The 23,565-nt window shown below is 39.7% G+C and overlaps 1 protein-coding gene across 5 annotated transcripts; it reads left to right on the plus strand.

Moving 5' to 3' along the window:
* Positions 1-478: 478 nt before the first annotated feature.
* Positions 479-10,383, plus strand: LOC147888151 (uncharacterized). 5 transcript variants are annotated; one of them, XM_087393406.1, is made up of 4 exons: positions 479-1,060; positions 7,483-7,561; positions 9,125-9,355; positions 9,473-10,383. In XM_087393406.1, exon 1 carries the CDS (start codon positions 638-640, stop codon positions 1,037-1,039), a length of 402 nt encoding a protein of 133 aa, XP_087249532.1. In that variant the 5' UTR covers positions 479-637; the 3' UTR covers positions 1,040-1,060; positions 7,483-7,561; positions 9,125-9,355; positions 9,473-10,383. The 5 variants fall into 5 exon arrangements, with proteins under 5 accessions (XP_087249532.1, XP_087249529.1, XP_087249530.1 ...); XM_087393403.1 differs by having other exon boundaries at positions 479-1,193; positions 7,373-7,561; positions 9,473-10,382; XM_087393404.1 differs by having other exon boundaries at positions 7,373-7,561; positions 9,473-10,382.
* Positions 10,384-23,565: the final 13,182 nt, after the last annotated feature.

Below are 23,565 nucleotides of genomic sequence, written 5' to 3' on the forward strand. Positions count from 1 at the left end.
CTTTTTAAGGCACGTTACTCATTCTTGTCCTTTGTGTGTGTGAAAATTTGTGTGTTTGTGTGTGTGTGTGTGTCTCTCTCTCTCTCTTCTTGGCATTGCTGCTACGAAGTAAAAAACTCCTCTCTCTCTCGTGTATAAGCCATCCTTCCCCACCAAGTTTTGTAAAACCCGCGTGGGTCTTGGTGGTTGAGGCTCTGGTTCATGTCGTGGTGTGTGTGTGTTCGATCCCTGCGAATTGCTTCGGATAAGCTTGTTAAGGCTTCTTAGCATTGTTGCTACGAAGTAAAAAACTCCTCTCTCTCTCTCTCTCTCTTTGAAGCTTAATGACACTTTTGTGCAGCTGATTTTCTCTTAATTCCCATAGATTTCATTGTTCACATACTCCCATAGGTTTCACGTGACAAAGTTATACTCTATATCACGAGAAACCGGGGCAGAAAGCGATACAGATATATATAGAGAGAGAGAGATGACACTCCTTAGAGCAAAGCCAGAGAGAGCCATGAAGCACGATCGGCTAGCACAAAATGGAGAATAGCTGAGGATCTGCAATTAAGAGAAGATCGTGAAAGCTGGATTACCCCTGGGATTTGCAGCTCGTTTTGATGATTTCAGCGTAGCTTTGAGGAAGAGCTCCATGGATTGGATCATATCAAGTGAGGCGATCGAAACATTCGAGTTTAAGGAGCACATAGGCGTGGAAGATTTGCCAGCGGAGACAGCGGTCGAGGAGCTTGTCGCCCACAGCCCCTACTTGGAAGAGATCGTAGCAACAGTCAGGCAGTACTGTGAGAAATTGTGTGCAGATTCTGTGGCCAATTGGACAGCTTGGAAAAAGTATTGCCAGGGGGCTTCGTTAACCGAGGCAGATTATAGCTTGGCGAAGCGGGCGTCATGGAACACAGATTGCCCGCGAATCCAGTTACGAGATGGAGATTGTAGCTCCGTTGATAAAGCAGAAAGAGAGATTGAGCTGACAGTTGCGGTGGAGAAAGAAGTTTGTCTCATTTATACAGTAGAGCGTAGTTGGGGAGAGTGAGATTTCGCTGAGTTGCTACAGGTGACTGGAAAGAAGACAAATTGTACAGTTTCTATATGTTTTGATAACTCATACCATATCAGCCACGACCACTCTACGGACTCCGGACGTACGATAGGCAATAGCAGTGCGCAGCGCAGGAATTTCGATATCTGTAAGCGCGCATGCAGCAAATTCGCCTTGTGTTTGGTGATTCGAACATCTCTTCCATCGTCTACCCGGACTTTCTACTCTTGCCTTTTGCTGACTCCCTTATGACTTCAATTTTGTCTAACTGCGCTGATTTGGATATCGGGCTATGATTCTCTTTTGTTGATTTGCTTCCAGTCTGTTGTTAGCGACGGCAGCAGAACGAAGCTACAATCATATGTGCTTTTCTCGGGGACAAACTGTAGACGCTTGGCAAGCCGATATCGTTTACTTTCCATTCTCAAAGTTTTTTTACGGGCTTCCGTTGCGGCAACATTCGTCCAGAAAGTGTGTACAAAAAGATACTGGTTGTGGAACTTAGATTCGCTCTTCGCACATGGTTTCTTTGTTAGAGGCCTGTTTTTTTGCAATCAAATGTGCTATGACTCCTGCAGATACCTACCCTCACCACACACCAAAACAACTGCATAGTCCACATTGCCGCGTGCTCTTGACTTCTACGATTCCTTTGCGGTCATCAAGTTCCATAGAAAACTAGTGAGAGCCACCTCCTACTATTTTCCACAATTTCGTCCTTGAAAACTAGATCTTACAAGAGATTCCCAACTCCATAAAGGAGGTAAATTTTGGGCATTGCTCATTTTCAAATGTCAAACGTAGATTATTTTTCACATAGAATTTTGAATTTTTAGGAATTGGCACTTCAAACAAAATTTGATCTTGCTAAGCATCATGATGATGTTGAACCCATTTTCTTATGAGTACTACCCCTGCAACGCAATGATATAGCAGCCGCTTGAGAATGCTAGAGTTTTCTCCTTTTCGATATGTTGATACAAATTTTAGTATTAAAAGTGTGGCCTTTGTGTTCAACATGGCCTAGCTTTTCCCCTTCATGCCCATGTGCTTTCCTTCTTGTTCTAATGATTGCTTTTAGATAATCATGGAGTCGCTCTCACCCCCTCCCTCTTCAGGCGTCTCCACACATATATACCTATTGTCATAACTACGTTTATTGGCAGCCCAAGACTTGCATATATGCTTATTGCTTAGATGCCTTGGGCATGAACCAAGTGCACATGCTTGCAGTGTACTTATGGGTGCCTGCAGAGGCTGAGTGCGTGGCGGAGTCGGACTCACCTTGGGTAATGAGCCCAAGGATTGCTGGCTATGGCTACATGCTAGAGGGCTGGCTGTTGTTCATAACAGCTGCTTGCCGCTGGAAGACTCGATACCCAATGGTGAGGGAATGGACCTTACATTGGCTGCTGTGCCTTGACTGTTGGCAGATTGACTGCTCGGGCCTACCATGGGCTGCTGTCTATGTCATTGTAGCTGTGTCCTTGCCACCCTTTTGGAAGAAATGAACTGAAATGTTCTACTAAAGCCCTTTGGAGATCCATCAGGATCTAGGGACAAACAAGACAAGGCTGATCATACTAATCTCTTGTTGCAGCTCTGAATAGCTGTGCCACCTATCACAGATTGTGAAATCAGTGAAATACACACAAGGTTTGTTTTCTCACACCAAAGCCTCTAAAGATTCCTTTCTGTGCTTCCAGGTTCCATGACGTAGCATCCATTTTGCTTGGGAGATAGTTCCTTTTGTAACAATGCTCTTGTGCACAGTTTGCAGATCCTCTCTTCTCAGCTAATTCCTCTTTCAACTTCTACACACGAGAACGGACTCCTGCATATCATTTGTCTTATGCATTTGGAGGTAGATTTATATTTTATCCATCATGTTCTATTGCATTAGCCCCTTTATGATAGTAATTCTTCTGGTATGTCCTCTATATTCATTCCCTATTTCTCCAACATTTGGACACCTTTGTTACTGTAGTGTGTGAATTGGCCATCTCCTTGTATAGGGAGCATTCCTACTGCCAGCAACATTGGTCATGGAGTTTCCTCAGCTGTGGTTTACTCTACCACAGGCGTTCCACTAGAGGTTTGGCTTGTAGTTATGGGTATCTCAATTGATATTTAGCAATACTTTGGATCCTCTGTGGAAGCCATTCTTGGACTATCTTTAAGTCCAGGTGTGGTCACTTGACATTGCATGCCTGTCACGGCATATGTAGAAAGGGAGACTAAACTGCTTTTTCAGATGCATTAGATTCAAGGTAAACGATCTTGGTCATGTCAAAATCCTTCAATTGAACCACTGGGATTCTGTAGTTACACAACTAGTATTAGTGGACACAACCCAGTCAGGAACTTAGCATGGGAATCATCCTAGCTTGCTGTTGGGATTGCTTTCATATGTTGCATGACTTAAGCTACTGCTTTTGTGTCCAAATGCGAGAGATCTGTTGTCGGAGGTCTTCTATCCTTGTGATTACCTACTAAAAGGATCCAGTGGGTCCGATTGTAGTTATGGGCATCTCTTCTGATTCTTAGCATGATAGCAAGAGGCAAAGACACCATGACATTGCTTATGGGATTGTCTGTTATTTTCAAAGGATCTCAAGGAACTGAGTCATTTTTCAAGATACCATTGTCAGTGGTGAGCAGTGAAGTGCTTAGGTCCTAAGGTGTAAGTTGTAATTGCTGTGTGGAAAAGTTACGAAATGTAAAAGAAGAACTCAAGCATGAGAGACACCAGAGGTCTTCCTAACTATAGTACACTGCTTTATTTGACCTGACTACTGTTGTACATGAGTGCGCCTAATCGGCATACGAAAGTGAGCTGAGAATACTCCCCTAACTGCGACTGTGGGAGATGGAGCTACACTGCTGAAACAGAATGCCAAACCTCGACATGGCCAACCTTGGGCTTAAAGTGCTGCTGGTCACCCTCTCCTTGGATCATGATTGGTATGGCTGATCTCTGCTGCTGTACGGTGCGGACTGGAGTGGCAGCTGCACAAGGGGCTGGAGAGCTGCTTGGAGGCTGGAGACTGAATGCCAAAAGAGAGGGCAAGGCCCCCTTATATAGGGTGCTGTCGGGCCCCACTTTACCAAACCAAACAGGCCGACCAGCCAGTTGGCTGGTTGGCTCTCTGCTAGGGCTTGATTAGCAGCCCTTGGGACCGACCTGGTAGGGGCCAAGGCTGCATATAAAAAGCACCTTCCCCAGCCCATTTACAACTCTCGGTGCTACCCTTTGGGGCCCCAAAACCTTGCAATACTCTGCGTGGGGTGCTGCGATTTGCTGATGACAAGGCAGCCAGTTGTCACTGCAACCTGGGCTTGACCCTGGTGGATGTGGCATGCCCCTCTTCTGCACTTGTTGCTAGGTGGATACCTCGCAACGCTTTGCCTTCGCGACCCAAACTGCTCCACCATGGCCTGTGACTTTGGGAAATAGGAATTGTTATGTCAACCATAATCGCGGAAGCCTATTGCTTGGTTATGGCGAGGCGGGAAACAAAAGGGATTGACAGCACTTGCATTATAGGAGGGCTAGAGGGTTTGGGTCTAGGGTCACTCCTAGGCCTAGACATTATTGAGGAGGTGCAAAGGGAAGCCAAGGAGAGGGCTTTAATGCAAGGGGTCCTTTATGGGACACATGGCACCAAGAGAGGAAGCCATTTGGAAAGTGCTAGGCTAGGAGGGAGGATTATAGAGGGAGCTCAAGAAAGGAGGTTGAAATAGGAACCTCATGTGAGAATAGAAACGAAGGTGGAGCTCAGTGAGAGAATCCATGGCTGGGTGGTGAATAGATTTAGGAGCCCTCTTGTTTAGCTGATGTTTCAAAAATGAACCCACGGAGCTTTACCGGGACACTCTGCACAATGGATGTTCTTCCACAGTCGATTTCCAGAATGGAATATTTACATTTTCTTGTCAAGTGGCCCAGGTGCTGCCCTCCATGGCAGCTCATCCATGGCAAGATGGTGTGCCTCCATGTGGCAGCCCATTGTAGACTCCAGATGTTATACATGGGCTGGCATCCATGGCTCATACATCAAACCCCCTACAAACCCTACGACGTCGACCCTCGAGCTCCTCCTTATATGGGGTCTCACATGTGGGGCATTCGTTTATGGATCTTAGAGCATGCTCGTGATCAGTTTAGAAGTTGGTTCTGGAGTACCAGATGCTAGCGCAGCTTGGTTGCAAGAGTTGGCTGCAGGGAGTTTGGTGATGAGCATTGCTCTAATGTTGAGTAGTAGCATCGCATTGATCCCTACCCCCTGACACAAGCTAGGCAACTTTTCAAGGCATTTATGGATCTTAGAGCATGCTCAAAGTCTGCAAACAAAGAGACTTATACCCAAAAGACACAATCATTACCGACTTAAAAGAGTGGGCAAGCCATATTCCATTATAGATCAGTATGAGTATTCATGATTGCATATAAACTACTCTTAATTTATGCATACTGGTCTCTTTCGTTGCTGGCTAAAATAAATCTTTGAAATCCTCTGCTTAGTGTAGCTGGCCCCCACTCAAGATTATCCAGGTATGTGTACTTGAACTCTTGTGACTTTGCATATTCTGTTCCTCATTGCAATTGAAATAAGTCTTCTAAGGGCTAGAATGACAAGTCTCTAAACCATAATTGTACTACGTTCGTTTAGATTATGTCAAACATTGAAGAACAGTTTTTTTATATGAGGTTCCATCTATCACCAAACTTAAAACAGATATGGTTATCCTAGTTAGATTAGAAAACTATCAGCAGCAACTCATTCTTGGAGACTCTTCTCTGTACCGAAGATGTATGGGAGCAAAAAGGTGGAGAAGGATTTTGATCATGTTGAGACTTGATTGAATTGATGAACAAGCCATTTTGACCTTTACAGATTCAACAATCAACCGTGCAACAATATCTGAAAGTTAAAGAAGGCTCTTATCTGATGGCGAGATTTTAATAATGAACCACTCATATGGGATGAATTGCAGGAGCTCTTGAAAGAGGGCTTCATACCAAAGGGTGATTAGTTTGGTCCCTTGAAAAAATTAGCAAGCTTGCAAAAATCATTTCAGGGATTAGTTATGTTTAACAATTTGGAGATTTGAGATTAAGGATGTTTTCACTGTACATAGTACCTTCACTAGGGGTTTCCATCAGGATTATGAAACTGAAGAACATTGGAACTTTGGAAGATGCTATATGTGTTGTAAACATGTCTTAAGGACACCATGGTGACCACACGTGAAATACAAACATAAAAGTCAAACCAATTGGAAAATAATGGATTCAATAAAACGGGAAGTTTTTTTTTTACTTGACAAATTTTTAGCAGGGTTAGACTCATAGTGGGTCAGTTGGCATACACAAACCTAAAGCTGAGGTGTCCAGTACAGGCCTCTGCTGGCTTCTGTATACTAGCAGTAGAAGAATCTGATTGCTACTATGAACACGTGAGCAAGAAAAGCATTTTTTTGGTCTGTGTTATCAGCCCTGCTTTGGTTTCACAGTGTTGCCTCTCGCCTTCAGATCAGAATAGTGTTTATCTCCGTTGAGACTTCGCTCGGTCATATGCACACATGTGTGTATATTGCTGGTCGTATATGTGATCTCAGATATTGTTTGGGATGTAGAATGGATCGATTTCGATTCTAAAGTTTCCTGCTGATCATAATGTCTGGTCATTTGTATTCGCAACAATAGATATTGTTTGGTCTCATATTGTAATGAATTTAGAATGGTTCGGTTTCGATCCAAAATGAATGCTATTGACCATAATGCATTGTTAATTGCGCTCGCTGTGATGCTTAAAGCCTTCTTCCCCTTGAAGTCTTTGCTGCATTCCTCTAAATGAATAGAACTTTGGCGAGGGCGAGATTCAATGTAGACGTTCGCTGAGGGTGAGTTTCAATCAGGAATAGTCCAGATGATTGTCTTATATCTAAAATACATGCTCAATAAGTGTGAGTTTCACTCGGAAAAGTCCAGCTAATTGATAGTGTGGGAAATCTGACTTTCAATCGATAAGATTCGCAGAGGAAGGATTTTTGATTAAATGCTTTCACTTACAACTTTGGTGAGGGTCAGTTCTGAAATACAACTTCAGTCAGGCTTAGTTTCAATTAAAAAAAAGTCAAACTGATTGACTTGTTTAGCTCAAAATAGAGTGGGGAACCTGACTTCGATTTGTTAAATTCCCTTGTGCAAGGATTGCGAATTGATTGCTTTGTTCAAAACGAAACTGCCATGCGCTATCTGTCCATACTGTATGTGTGTTCAAAGTTTTCATGCTAGATATTACTTGTTGCTGTGTTGTGCAGGCTTTAGAATGGCCTGCTTTCATATTCAAAGAACTGGCTGATTAGAGATAGGATTGAGCGATTCTGTTGGGTTTTCCCAGCTGGGTTTCTGATTGCGGTTGAAGTTGCAGAAGCTTTGGAGCACTTTGCTAGGGATCCAAATGTGTGTTCATGAGTGTGCAATTGGTTTAGATGCCGCCATGTGTGAAGGTATGCAAAGTAGTACTCAATTTTCTGAGCGCAATTTTAAATTCAACACACATGGTTGGTGAGCTGTTACACTAATGTCGATGCATTGGTCATTCATGCAGCATCAGTTTAGATACTGCCGCATGCGAAGTAGTGGTCAGTTTTGAGTGCTGTTTTAAATTCAAGATGCACTGTTTGTGAGCTCTTGCACTGATGTTGCAAAGTGCTCTACACTTCATATGACAAAACTTATATGGATCTGCAAGCACAGTGATAGGTTAGACAGTGCTGGAAAGCCTATGAAGTTTAATCTTTCATAAGTAGTCTTATTTCATTTTGAGTAGCTTAGCCCAAAAAACTGTTGCAGCTCTATTCATATGAAGCAGCAAAAGCGTCAGGAATTTGTTCCAGAACAGAATTTCAACATCTTCGATGAGGGGTCCAGTCCATGGACCTCAGTTATGGTAAATCATAGTGATGCTTTGAAACTGTTTTCTTGAGATACTCAAAAACGAAATTCAATTCGAATTGCGGACTCAAACCTTACGTCCAATCGATTGCTTGTCCAGATTTGGAAAAATCAGATTCTGGTGTGGCAACATTTGATGCTCTTGATGCTAATAAGCTCATTCCCATTCCCATGAGAGTGTCTAGCTCTCCGATCACACCTGAAAAAACTTCTTTGAAGCATACTAGCTTGAAAAGAAAAACTGAATGTTCAAGGTTCAAAAGAGCATTGAAGCTTGCTATAGGATATAAAGAAAGAGTTGCCAAACAGAGAGGAGGTTAGCCAATGAGTCTTCTTTGCTCTTGATTGCTATGTTGTTCATCCGACTGAAGGTTTACTGCGCTGTAAATAGCCTGCAATAAGGAATGTAGATGATTGTTCCATGCAGGCTTGAGTTGGTCAAAGCTTCTGCGGAGACATCGATTATCCCTTCAAATGAGCTGGTAGAGCACATTGATGTCTTGTCGGTCATTAGAATCAAGCATCTGTCTGAGAATTGTCTTAGGTTTGCCTTCAAGGGAAAGGTTCTAGTTAAATATGGGGTGCCCTAAGATGACCTTGGCTGAAGCTTATGAAAGCTAACTTGATGGACCATTATGCTGAGGAAACTATCAGACTTGTGGTGTTTCAAGTTTTCATAGTAATATTGTAGATGTTGTGGAAGTCAATGCTTGCATTCGAATAGAGGGGCCTATTGTCAAGGTGAAGAATCCTGACGATGGCATGACCTGTGCGTTCACACTCCATGTTGATGACACGACTAGGATAGCCAAATGCCAAGCATTTTCTTGCAACATCTGCTTCTTTCCTGAGAAAAGAATAAGTCAATTCTTGCTAGAAATGTCGTCTGCCACAAACTCAGCCAGCAACACGATCGAGCTTGCAACGATTGGGTTTGCTGTTGTCAGCATGAATGCTGTGTCCAAGGAAACCGGGGGGATGCTTGAGCAACTGAAAATTATTTACAGGCATCTGTCTATAGATAGGGCATCTGTACTACCTTTGCTCGGCACTCAGTTTCAAGTACCCCACTGTTTTCTTCCCATTGATTCCTTGCTTTCTCCTGTGTGCTGCAGCTGTCATTTGTGCCTGAGCAGTGAAGCAAATATTATTGCATTGTGAATGAATTCCAAGAGAAGGGATCAACTACATATGTCGTATACAACATAGGTGTGTGGAAGCAAAGGAGCAATACATCATCAATCCTTGGTTGTATGATCCTGATCTCTACTCCTACAGCTGATATAGAAGCCCAACAGATCGAGGCGTTTAGAAGACAAGGCTCAGACCTAGGCTATGAGAATAAGGTAACTCTTTGTGAAGTCTTCTCGGGAAGTCTTTTCCGGGCTTGTTTTACTCTGAACTGATAGCAGGTAGTCTTCAAACAATGTTACAAATTTCATTCTGCAATCATTTTATTATAGGTTGAAACCAGATGGTCTTCGAGCTTTGAAAGAATTGCTTGCGATACTTTTTATATGTTGTTTCGGCAAACTTTTGGGATGCTTCAAGTAGCGAAGATAAATACTGTCAGGATCGAGTCCATTTGTGTGTGTTGCAAAGGTGCAAAGGTTAGCCGACAGGTTGTGGAAGATTTTTTTCATGATTGTTCACAACATACTTCAGTAACACAGATTCCTATGCTGCAAGTGAAGATTACACAGCATGATGGGACACAGATGTATGAGTTTCTTTGTGGTCCAAACATAAATAAAGTTGTTGGTTTTGAGGAGCCATTTGGTGCAATCTATTCGCTAAGTTCGCTTAGTGCAAAGGCTTTGCTTGCTAGTGTGCGGGAAACTTGCATTTTCACTTGACCATCAGGGGCATATTGTTGACTTTCAGACCGAGCGAGTCTGGTAGTTCTGGTGGCTTTCTTGCTGCTTGCAGTACAGTATAAAGCAACATCTTCAACATCGTTCCTTGTGCGGTCTCTTCTTTCACTAATATGGATGAGCTTCTGCTATTTGTGAAGTCTGCTCCAAATACTGAAACAAGTCTTACCAGGGGGCTCATGCAATTCTGGTCCTTACTGTGTGATGCAAAATAGCTTTGTGGTTTCTTTTTTGGTAGTCTTTTTCTCACTTAAATGTAAATAGACTTCTACTGCCTGTCAGTTGTGCTCTCAATGCTGTAACAAGTTTTTTCAAAGAGTAGGAGAAGTTAGCAGTAGCAAATGCGTATGCTTTGTGCACTCGTGCTCTCAATCATCTATGTCAAAGCAACTTTTGGAGATTTTGTAATAATCCTCTGATCTTGATATATGGGAAAAAAAAATTTCTAAGCTACTGGTCCTTCTCTATTGCTTCTTGTCCAGTTGTAGCAAAGATGGAATCTTTCTTTGTCCCCTTTGTATAATTTGAATTTTGAAATAATTAAAAATATGGTTTTAAGTAGATTTTCATTCACAGAAGCTGAAATGGTTTTGCAATCTTTTCTATTGAACATGTGAGAGCTTTGGATGATAGCAACTTCAAGTGGCCTGCACATTTTGCTTAGGCACATGTACTTCTGAGTGATACACCTGATATCCATGTCAGACTCTTTTCTAGACTACTTTATTCAATGTGCAACCATGTTGTCTTCTCTTGTATGCCAGCTCTGCATTATCTCACATAATTTAGAAGTCTTCTTTTAGATAATCTTTGCTTCAGGGATGGTTGAGTTTGCTTCGGGAATTCCACTGGGCAGCATGTGAATACTGCTTGAAGACTCGTAAGCTAGACTGCCGTGTTAGGTTTAAATTTCTCCAACTATTCAAATAACCTCATTAGCCTAGTCTTGCTACAGTTAACAATAATCTGAATGTAGACCATGTCAAGAATGCTTGAGGGCTTGTAAGCTGGATTGGCATGGGAAAGGTTTTGAGTGTTAGGTTTACATTCTTTGAACTATTCAAATAACCTGATTAGCCTAGTCTTGCTATAGCTAACAACAGTCTCTAGTTCACTCGATTGATTTTCCAAGGGCAAGAACAATCGTACACTGTTAGAACAAAAGTGCCTTGAGAGGTAGCATAAGTACAATCAAAGTACTTCATTGACATCTCATTAGAGTCTTCAATGCGCTAGATGATGCCAAGTTGCTGCTTTTATTACTGAAAGACAAAGCAAGCTGCTCTTATTCCTAGAAGACAAAGCAAGGAATAGATATCTGGCAATTGTCTAGAGGACCTTAACTTAGAGCAATTAGCTTCTAGAAATTGCAGAGAGTGCTTTTCTTGATTTCGAGCACAAGGCAGTCTTGCTGGCTGCAAGCCTCCTTGCAGCCCAATTTTATTTCTTTGGAGCGCAAGCATTAGCTAACTCTTCGAAATGTGGACTCATCAAGATATAAGCGATTTGGAAATAGACTCAGCTTTCACTAAAACATGTCATGCAAATCAAGACATATTCCTTGTGGCCTCTCATCTATCCAACAATGAGCTATCCAGAGAGGCAATAGAATCAATGGTCATAGATAAAATGCTAGAAGGGTTACAATTGGGGAACACAAAGCTATCCATCTATGGCATTCCTTTTCTAAAGACAACGACACAAACCTTAACGAATCAAGACTAAGGCCACTTATAGAGAACTCCAAAGAATAAACACTATGATGTACGCTCCATATGCTAGGACAAGCAAAGCCAGGGTTATTGTCGTCGTCGATATTTTTGAGGATAGCTTCTTCATATTTTCGGGAAAGAATACTATGAGGCTACATTAAAAAATAGCACATTGGCTTAGGCCATTTTTTGGAATTTTCCTAGCAAGTGAAATATTTTCTGCATTCTATCTTTTTCATCCTATCATAGAAGGTGTCAAGTTTAAGGGAAAATCTATGTCATCACAAAATTCCTCCCGTTTATGAGAATCAATCAACCAAAGAAAAACTCACATTTCAACCAAGGAAATCCTCTTTTTATGGTGAGCCGAATTCCTTGGATATTAGCACCCTCTTCATGATTTTGGGGACCCATGGATCAAATGTTGGTTGTTCGGATCCAATGGTTTAGATTGAACTACATTTTCAAGGTTTTTTCAAGGGATTCAATGGCTAAGCTTCAAGAAATCGCCACTTGCACGTCGCCCCGACTTGTGTGAGCTTCTCGATTCTTTTCAAATCATTTGTCAATTCCTTTGTGAGTTACTTGCATCAATGGCATCGCCCTTGTGTCAAAAAACATCCCTTAAAATTTTGAAAGCCTTAGTGGGCTTTTCTATGGTCATTCCATCTATGTTCTTGAAGCAAGAATGGGCAGTGCAACAACATGGAATTGAGAGCAGCGGTTTTCTATATAAAGGCATTATCAAAGCCTTTCAGCCCAAATGAATACCATTTTCTATTTTGTTTGATTTGGATGCAAGGCTCTACAAGGTACATTGCCAAGATTTGTAGCCATTTGTGGAAAGGATGCCATTGGAAACCAAGGCACAGCATAGCAGTTCATCTCTTGTTCCATCTCAAGTCATTATAGTGGAAGGTCTCCACCAATTGCACCATTCAATACTGCAAGAGGAGGAACTCACATGGGCTATGGGCTTGGAGAGCTTCAAAGTAGACAAGCAAGACAAGGTAATCACTATGTTTCTCAAAATTGTCGACTGTTGGAGATGATTTGCAGAGTACTCCCATACCAAAAATAGCAGTTGAAGTTGAGGTAAATGCATTGCCCATAAAATGATTTGGCAATTGAATATATGCAAGATCTTATGGGTTCAATGTCAAATGTAGGTCTGCTTGCAAGAAAATTCTGTGTGTTCAGCATGGGAAACCAAGAAAGAAAATGAATCTTGGTCGAGGAGGACCAAGGAAGGTCTAACAGGTTCTTGAAGCTGCAGATGAGCCTAGATATTCTTCTTCTTCTTCTTTTGATGAGGATGGTGATTTGCATGATGTGCAAAATAATCGACTTATTGTTTCAACTGCAAGGAGGGGATGTCCTTGCAAGAAAAAGGCCCAAGGATAGTGACATGCTTCACATGGTTTGCCAAAACATGACATCGAAACAGGAGATGAGCATGCAAATGTAGAAGAAGGTGTATATCTTGAGGATGAGCTTTTGCAAGTAAAGAGACCAATCTTAGAAGATGTTGAGGGCATGGATGAATGGAGCAATGTTGCTATGCAAGTTTGAAAAAGTGGGGATGGCATGGAGGTTGAGCCCAGTGGTACATTCTTTCCTTTGCCTGCTTTCATTGGTAACAAAGGCCCAGATTTGGGTCAATTGCCACATGAGTTTTTGAAGATTCACTTGTTTCTCACGCTCTTTCCTTTGGACTTGATTGACATGACCATCAATGAGACAAATAGGTATGCACAAGAGCAATGAGTACGCATCTTGGGTTTGCATGAATCCACTCATTATTGGTGTCCTTTGGATAGGCATGATTTTCTTAGATTCTTGGGTGTTTCTTTGGGAATGTTCTTGCAATACATGGGAAGCTAGAACTTTAACTGGAAGGAGGAAATGCAAGGGGTTATGAGGTTCCCTAATTATGGCACTGAGAAAATGAGTCAAACTACTTATAAACAAAATAAGCATTTTTTACATATTAGGGACAACTCACAAAGGCCAACAACTAGGGGAACAAGAGATTATAAGATTTGGCAAATCATATCCTTGGAAGAGAGACTTAATGCCACTTTCCAACAATTTTATAAATTTGGGAAATCATTGACAGTAGATGTGAGGATTATATCCTCTAAATGTAAGTTGAATCCATGTCAATGTTTACAATCCTAGAAGCCCCATAACTTTGCTATTCAATTGTGGAACATATGTGACTCAAACTATGGGTATAACCACTCCTTTCAGATTTATGATAAGCTCCCATGTGAAGACTTATCTTTTCTTGCAGTATCAAATCTTGTGAAGGACTTGAAGACAAAAGGGCATCACATCTACTTTGATAGGTATTTCGCTTCGATAAAGCTTTTGGACCCTTTATGTTATGGGTACGTATGTCTTCAACAGGAAGCATTTTCCTAAGAAAGGTATGTTGCATATGCACAAGGATCCTAGAGGTACTTGAAAGTTTGCATTTTCAGCTCAAAGGGGTCTTACTGGATGCACTTGGATGGATAAAAAACATATATATTTTGGCTCCAATGTAGAATGAATAGAGGTGATGTTAAAATATAGATTGGAAATGGTAATAAGGTTCCGGTTTCTTATCCTGAGATTGCAATGCAATATGATAAATGCAAATCAAGTTGTGATACTTTTGATAGCATAGTCCTTGGAAATGGATATAGCTTGGAGACTACCATACATGAATGAAAGTGGTGGCATTTATTGTTTTGGGGCTTGATGGATTCCGTATTTACAAATGCTTGGATAATTTGGAGAGAATTTCATGGTAAGAAGGAGGTGGGATGTTTCAAGTTTATGTTGAGGTTGCATGAGCAGTTAGTGGATAATACATTTGCAGCTTTTATAGAACAAAGGATATTGGTGAAATTGATGCCTTTTTGGGGGGACACATGCTTGTGAAAATGCATAGCCAGGCAAGTTATATATTATGTTGTATGTGCTGAGCGCAAGAGGTTACTTTGTAAGGGTAAACATGTGCAAGGATCCAACTATGAGAACCATTTAGGGTTTGTCCAAACTGCAAAAAACATGTGTGTTGATCCTTGCTTTCGTATCTACCACTCTTGCTTTCTTGGATGATGGCTGAAACAGGATTCTAATGGGAGCAGTAGAGTTACCATGGGTAAGTTGACTCTTCCATTAGTCGTGTGCATTTTAGTATACTATTTTTTTCAATGTATGTTCTTCCTTAGTCATTGTTCTAACTTCAATTGTATGTAGAACATTTTATTGGTAGATGTATGGAAATGTGAATTCTCCATGCTAACATATGTGCATTTCTAGATTTTTATTGCACTCTAATGAATCTTAGTATCTCTAATGTTACCCATATTCATTTGCTATGATAATAGTCACATGGAAAAAATTATTCTCATGTATCATATATATATATATATATATTTGGGTGCTAGAGCTTGTGGATTACAATGAACGATGCTGTGTTAGAACTATATACTTGTAGATAGGTGATACACGATCTTATAAATTGTTTTCTACTATCATATTATTTTTCACATGTGATTTTAGGTCCATATAGTAGACATTTTAAAGTAATTTTACGTTGATTAAATGGTTCCACTGTAAAGCCTTTTGTAACCTAAAAAAAGGACAATTTTATGTCCTATTACGTTATTAGTAGTAATAGTTGATATTGAATGAATAGTTATGTCAACCATAATTATGGAAGCGAGTAGTTTGGCTATGGTGAGGTTGGAAGCCAAGAGGGCTTGCTGATGCAATGGTGGACACATGAAATAATGTCAAGGAATAAGAAGGCCTAGTATTATAGAGGAATGCCAACAAGGGTTAAAAAGATTAAGGTCCATAGAGGGACACTTGGCATCCAACCTAGTCCAGAGGAGTAGTCCCATCTAGCTAGCTCTTGTGCCAAAAAAGGGAATTATTTAACCCAAAGCCTGGAGCTTTTACCGATGGTTCATGCTTTGAAGTATGGAGGCATTACCTCTTGTGTAAAAAAACTTCAATTTATGCATAGATTATCAAAGTCTTAAAAGGACTTTACACAGCTTAATCTTAATTCTAGACCAAGGAGGAATGTGGACTTGGACTAGAAAGAGAGTGAGGCCTTAGAAGACCATATTCTCCTTTTGTGCCTAAGAATTTTGTAGATAGAGAATAGAGCAGTTGGTGGTTGACAATGGCAGTCTTCCTTGTCCTTCTAGACAATGATTTTGTTCCTCACTCTTTCCCTTAAGTAGAGGATGAGCTAAGAAGATCTCTGAGATACCCAACAAGGATTCCAAGAGGTACAAGTTCCAAACTTACAAAACAATTTCACTACTACAAAACAAAATAATTTCATAGGATAGAGAATACTAGAAAGCAAAACGATTTCACTACTATAAAACAAAAAAATTTCAACCAGTGAGCTGCTTTAGGATAGTCACATAACTGGTGTCTGACTTGTACTAGATCGGTGTTCCAATCACCGGGCTAGTTTGAGACAATCACACTACTAGAAAATAAAAACTTAAACAACTAAAAGATGATAATCACATTAAACAAATGAATTATATATTGCTATTCCCACCACCAGACTAATTTTGTATGATCATAGTCCAAGCATGAATCGAACCAGCCCAGAAATTAAACTAAACTAGTTTAACTTCCTGTAAAATAAACTAATTTAACTACTAGGAAACACAACAATTCAACCATCGAGTTGGACATCAATTATTTTGGCTTTGCAAAATATATTTTTGTTTATTGTTTTTCCAACCATGCTAGTTCAGGACAATCACATAACTCCTATTTGACCTGAACCAGCTCGATGATATATTCCATGATGGTCCAACCACTGGGATGATTTGAGACAATCACATCAGTCCAAGCCAACCCAAAAAATTTAGAAATTTCTTAGTATATGACCCAAAGCAGCCCACAAATTAAACTTAAATAATTTAACTACTAGGTAACACAATAATTTCAACCAATCACCAACCACCGAGCTAGTCATCAATTATTTTTGTTTCAACCATGCTGGTTTGGGACAATCACATAATTTTGTTTTGACATGAGCCAGCTCGGTGATATTTGCATGATGTTCTAATCATCAGACTAGTTTAGGAAAATCACATAATTCTGACCTAAGCTAGCTCGGTGATATTTGCATGATGTTCTAATTAGTTTAGGACAATCACATTAAGTCCAAGCTAGACCAATTAAGAAATTATCTGGTATATGTAGGCCAATGTCACAAGGGAGAGGACATAAGTTGAGTAATTGGGATAAGCACTTCTCTTTCTGTAGTTTTATGTGAATAATTTTGATTTCTTGTCCATATTTGCAATGAAGATCAAGGTTTCACATACTATAGTACATTTGATGGCTTGAATTTAATACTATTGTTGATAATTTTCTTCAATTATTGTGAGAAAGGACTTTGGATTAGATACCGTTGGATCTCTCCATTATTTTATGTAGAGTAAATTCTTCTAGGGAATGACTACTTTGGGATACAAGGGGCTTATTTTTCTATATAAAATGAGGTTACAAATGGTGTTAGATTTGCTCTCACTGGATTTAATAAATCTAATTATAGCAGAGATCACTACGAGGTTTGCATATCTATTGGGATGGTTTGATGAAGAGACAAAATCAAGAAATGTATAAATTTTATTAAGACTTTTCTGCATGCTATGATAAGATTACTATAGAAGAGCTTGACTAGGCTAGTACAAACTAGGCTGCCATAACAATAGGGTAAGGACTTGTATGGGAAAAGAGAAGAACATACATTTTGGGAGGGTTTGATATGAGTGGTGTATTTTTTATTAGCTCATCATTCAACAATATGCACACAATGTTTTGAATTAATCTCAAATATTTTTATATTTCCAAAGCTCCTCTAAGCATGTGATATGGATTACATAATGGTTGGTCTTTCTAATTGAGAAGTAGAGGCTACCAAGGTAAAGGAAGTTAGTTCATGTGTGTTAATAAGTTCACTCTACAAGTCTTGCATGCATGAATTACAAGGATGGTGAAGAGTCTGAAACAAGAAAAGATGGGGCATTTGATTAAATGAAGGCAAGCTATAGTTGCTCGCATGTTTATTTCAGTTAAGCTCTCAATATCCATTGTGCACACCCATGTAGGGTTAAATTAGAATTTCCCTTGAATCAAGGCTTTATGGTTGGCTAGGGATAGACAAACTTTTAGAGAAAGAAGTCGTGGATTGAAGAGAAAGTACTGCGTGTTGTTGTGAAGTCATTGTAATCAACCAATATGAATATTGGGAGAAGGGATGATAATGGTGTGTTTAACTCTTATTAGGAATAATAAGGGTCCTAAAATTCATAAAAACTATGAGCATGCATGGAGGGTATTATGGTAATGGTCACTTAGTTAACTAAAGGACTTACTATTATAATAGCTAAAGAAGACGGCTTGTTGGATGAGTATAAAGTGCAGTTAAGGCTAGGATTAGTCTTATCATTATTAGATAATTTAGGGAATTAAAGACTAGATTATAAAGGTAAAGAGTTTGATAGGAATGAAAAGAGTGTCGTGATAACATGGTGATAACTAGGACATTAAATTGGGAATTGAAAGTAATAGTAAGTTATAAATGGATGAGAGGCCAATAGTATAAGAGTTTGAAATCTTTAAGGAATATATAATTTCTCTTCGCCCTTATAAACCAATAACAAGAAATAAGTGAAGCAGAAAACAATCTAAGACCAACAATCCTTTCCCATGTTGCAATTCTTTCCCATAAAGTTTTGAAGTAGCGAAAAAGGTAAGAACATCAAGAGAACAAAGTATGTAATATCAAGTATGTAAAAATGAATTAAGTCAATCATGAACTCACATTGAAGAATTTATTATACCATAGGTAGTCCTTCATTGAGATCATTCAAATCCAAGATCAAGGTATTACTCTAAGTTACTACCCTATTGATCCATCTACTACTAGAGAAGATGTCTTAGAAGAGACGATTCATTGCCTTCTAAGGGATCCATGGATAATACATCTTCTACTGCATCATCCTCAACCATTAGTAGACCAAGTTTTATATGCTATAGATCCCAATGATGTAGGAGACTTGGGGATAAATTTACAAGACTTATTTGGAATGTAGAACTTGGTTGAGCATGCAAATAGTAATGTAAATACTATTTCTTGAATAATTTACCATGGATACAAGATTTTTTCCTTCTCAAATTAACTTTTATTTGCATAATTACATTTTATTTTTATTTCATCATGATTTTATAAAGATATTTTAACCCAAACTTGATATGGAAGTTCTCAACACTTTCTAAGATTGAATATATAAAGAAATTTTTTAATGGGAGGCATAAAAAACCACTTTTTAAATAACTTTTAGCAATCTTGGTGTGACGTGGATATCTCGATCTCAATCACTCTTGATATAGATTCCAGTATGCACCAATGAATACTTCATATATTGATAGAAATACTATTATCTAAACTGTGATGATGTTTTTAAGAACAACTTGACTACTTATTCAACACTATTTTTCTAGATAGAACGCTCTTTTTAATTCAAAAAAAATTCTAATTACCTAAAAGCGTTACAAATAAATGACAAAAAATATTTTCAAAAAATGAAGGTTATATTATATTATCAAAAAGATTATATACAATTGTGCGTTATCAACAAGAAACCTTTCTGTGATAGGCATCAAACATACTATCAACTCAAAGAGGCATGAGTACAAACATGTAGTCCTCACGGATGTAACAGAGCATGAGGAAACCATCTTGATGGAAATGACAAAAAATAGAGGAAACCATCTTGCTAGAAATGAGAAAAAATAGCCTCTTGTGTAGTTGTAAAAAAAGATTATAAGTTGGGTAGTCCTCAACATTCCCAAAGTTTCTTGATATTACTTTGTCATAGGCTATCAATCTTGGCCTACATCTTCTTTTGCTTTCCCTCATAGTAGTTGGATGGACTCTTCATCAGTTTGTTAAATGCATTGACCCCCCTGATAGTTTTTTCATGCTCGTGCCTCTCGAGGAGGAGGGCTTGGGGAGTAACCTAGTGCATAATTATGTGATGCATTATGCGAGTAGCTTCTAACCCTTGTTCTGGACAATTGGACATTATCATATCCTAGGGCACATAGTAATTAGATGCTCAAGTAGTCTAGCCCTCCTATTGTCATACAGGTTCTCTTGAAAATGTAATAAACATAAGATAATTACACTTTAATAGCCACTTCATACATCTCGACAAGAGCTTTCTTTAAAACATCTTCTACTTCCTATTGCATCCTTGAGTGGTGGCAAGACCACACTAGGTCCTAGCAATGGCCACTATGATCATCTATATACTTCTTTATGGAGACTAATCCCACCGGGAGAGGACACAGATTTGCAAGAGGTTTGGCACAAAAATGTAGGTTTGCAGGAGGTTCGGGACATGAGGAGGCAGGTTTGAGGAGGTTGAGGGAGGTTCAGGCATGTAGGGAGGACAAGAACATGTAGAGGCATGGCACACAAGGACACATGGCTGCACGAGACAAAGCAGGGAGGGCAACACTTAGCACGAGACAGAAGATGGCCACCTAGCAGAGGGACATCACCACACAGATTTGCAGCAGACACGTGGAAGCCGATCACAAGGGCAAAGCACAGTAAGAGATTAAATGCAACTGCAGAGGGACACATGCGAAATAAATGTGCAAGGGGTGCTTTACATTGTATGGTTAATATTTAGAATTTTGTGCCCTTAATATCTTGCATGTAAGTGAGTAATAATGAGGTGATACACCTCACTCTAGTGTTTAGCACTTTAAGAATCTTAGAAGGTGTATAGGTTTGGATTTTTGGTGTCCCTCTATTTGCAATGTAACTAGAGGGGTATTTTGGTTATAATAAGCATATTTTCATGATACTTTGAATATAATCATGAGGACACTACGACATGAGCTGCATTAAAGGGGGGGTCTTTCCATCAACTCTCTTCATAGGTGCTCTAGTCTTCCTACTTTGCAAACTTGGAGACCATGACGTGAGCTTTCATCATGGGTGCTCTAGTCCACCTACTTGGCAAACTTGGAGACCATGATGTGAACTTTCATCATGGGTGCTCTAGTCCACCTACTTTGCAAACTTGGAGACCATGACGTGAACTTTGAAAACTTTCATTGGAGGTGTTGGTAGAAGTGGAGGGGTTCCATCATGGGTTCTTTGCCTTTTATTCAAACAAAATTACTTATAATTTCTTTGTCATGGGGTTGTTGTAGTTCTTTGATGAGGCCAAAAATAGGTGTAAGCTCTGCAAAGAGGTTGGAAACTTCGTATGGAACATGCATTTGTGAGGATAAAAATGTTCTACTCTTCAGCTATATGAGAAGGGTGACAAGGAGGGAGGTGAGAGAGCAATTCTTTTTGGGGAGAAAAGGTTCCCCACAAAAGGTTTCTCCATTCTCTTGCAAAAGTCTCCCAAATGGCTCACATAGCCCTCTCTTACTAGAAACAAAGTTTTGTATTTACAAAACCTCCATTGCTATCCTACTCTCACCACTCCCTTATGCCCTATCGTTGAGCTCTTGCAGTTGTACTTGCCCTACTCTCTTGCCTCTACAAAGAATGCATATGCTAGTTTGAAGCTCCCAAAGTGCAAGCTGGTCATCGATCCCACAAGGTGAAAATAGCTTACATCAATACCTTCTACTACCCATTAGTGTCTTGAAAATAGATAGCTAGTGCTACTTTGTCTTGGAAGTTCTAGTTATTTACACCTTTTAGAAACTTCTCCATCTTGGGCAAGCATATGTACTATGCCAATGATGCCTAACTAGATGTTATATGATCGGCTGGTAGCAACAATAGCTATATTACTTGTGATAGTAATAGCTCCTCATCTATGCATAAGATTGTTGAGTAGCTGGAGTTGTTCCAACAACTTGTTAGCAATAGAATTGGCAATTTATTTTCATCCTTGCTAAAGATCATGATCAATATAGGTATACTGTTGTTCATTTTCTAAGGTTACATTTAGTCTTATAAAATCTTTAAATAGGAAGTTCATATACATTTAGCCCTCATATTAAATTGCAATGACCTTTGAGACATTGGCATATTTTTTCTTTGTTGAGACACCAGGAGAGAATTTTTTTCTTGGAAACATTTACACTATCATGCATCTATTAGATATACGTGGTTCCTCATTTTTTGTAGAGTGCATACTTAACATATTTTTTAAAGCCTTTTTTTTATACTCAAGTACTAAAACCTTGGAATGGATTACTGCTTCATCCACCCTACTCCTTTAGAATCTTTTTTTCTTTGAATGGATTATTCCTTGGTTCACCCTGCTTTTCATAGTAAAGTTCTCCTCTCTCTCTCTCTCTCTCTCTCTCTCTCTCTCTCTCTCTCTCTCTCTCTCTCTCTCTCTCTCTCTCTCTCTCTCTCTCTCAATGTTGAGAAATATTGAGAGATAAAGGTGTTCTAATTTTCTAGTGTAGGTAATATTTTTCTTATTCCTATTCTTATGCTATTTTCTATGATATAAAATTAGATTATGTCATGCTATGTTTATGGTATGTTCTATGCTATGCACTCCATGTTATGCATTTATGCTAGTTTGTCTAAAGATTTTTTCAAAGGTTTTATATTCTAGGGATGCATTTCCTCTAAAACCTTTGAATACATTATATCAAAAGTTTTATATTTAGATTATTCAAAGCTTCTATTTTGTGGAAAGTACTAACCCTACTCAGAATCCTACACAATTTTTGGGATCACTCTCTCCTACTCTAAACTTTACACATGATAACTTCAGTTTTTTATATATGAAAGATATGCACAAGTTTTTAGTTAGTGGACTCACTCTCTAGACTCTCTAGACTCTCTCTCTCTCTCTCTCTCTCTCTCTCTCTCTCTCTCTCTCTCTCTCTCTCTCTCTCTCTCATGCACGCACGCACGCATGCATGCATGCATGCATGCATGCATGAGTACATGCACGCACACACACACACACACACACACACACACACACACACACACAGAGTTTATAATGAGCATAAGGGGGAGAGGCATTACACAAGAGACGACCACTCCATGCATGGTCGTGGGCGGTGGTACAACAGCTAGTTTTGGAGGGGAGGAAGAAGAAATAGCAAGGTTTTCGTTTAGGGAATGGGTAGCAAATAAACATGGCATCACAGGAAAAAAGGGCGGGGGGGGGTGTAGTTAAGGCCAATAATCAACGGGATTGGCATATAAGAGTATGTAGTGCTCAAAAGGTTAAAAGTCAAGATGAAGCCAAAAAAATGGGGGTCAGAAGTGAAAATATGCCATAAAAAGAATAACAAGCCAATGCGAAATGGGGGGGGGGGGGGGGCATTAAGTGTGTAGACATCATGTGTGCATGGATGTATGAGACATGGGATGCATGTGTGTGTGTGTGTGTGTGTGTGTGCGCACGCACGCGCATGCACGTGTGTGTGTGTACAACAAATAAATAGAATAGGGACATAAGGTGGGCAAGAGTGGCAAGGGAAAGGACTTGAGCGGCATCCATTCGGATGGCGAGCTTCACAAAAGGAAAAAAGAGTGGAGTCAACACAAGATGTAAGGGAGGGAACTCAAGGATGGCCAAGATGAGAGCTTGAAGGCAAATCAGAGAATCGAAAGGTGAGGAAGAGCAAGAGTTTGGATAGATAATGTAGAGGCATAGAACTTTGAGCACTTTTAAAAAATGAAACATGGTTTGTAAATGTAGAGCACTTACTGTGACATGCATGGACATGGCAATGGCACATGTGAGGATTGGGGGTTGGGGCATTGAGTATGAGTTCGGTTGGATTTAGGGATAGGGGTTGCATGGAGGTTAAAGAGTGGGGGGGATGTTTTAACATGAGACACCAAGTAACTTAAGGAATTTGGTGAGGTGCTAAGTATAACAAAGATGGTTCAACACGAAGTTAACTCGCCTT

The sequence above is a fragment of the Dipteris shenzhenensis genome, chromosome 22 (genome assembly GCF_047967505.1).
Source record: "Dipteris shenzhenensis isolate YYH24624 ecotype China chromosome 22, Dip_SZ_1.0, whole genome shotgun sequence".
Classification (NCBI taxonomy): Eukaryota; Viridiplantae; Streptophyta; class Polypodiopsida; order Gleicheniales; family Dipteridaceae; genus Dipteris; species Dipteris shenzhenensis.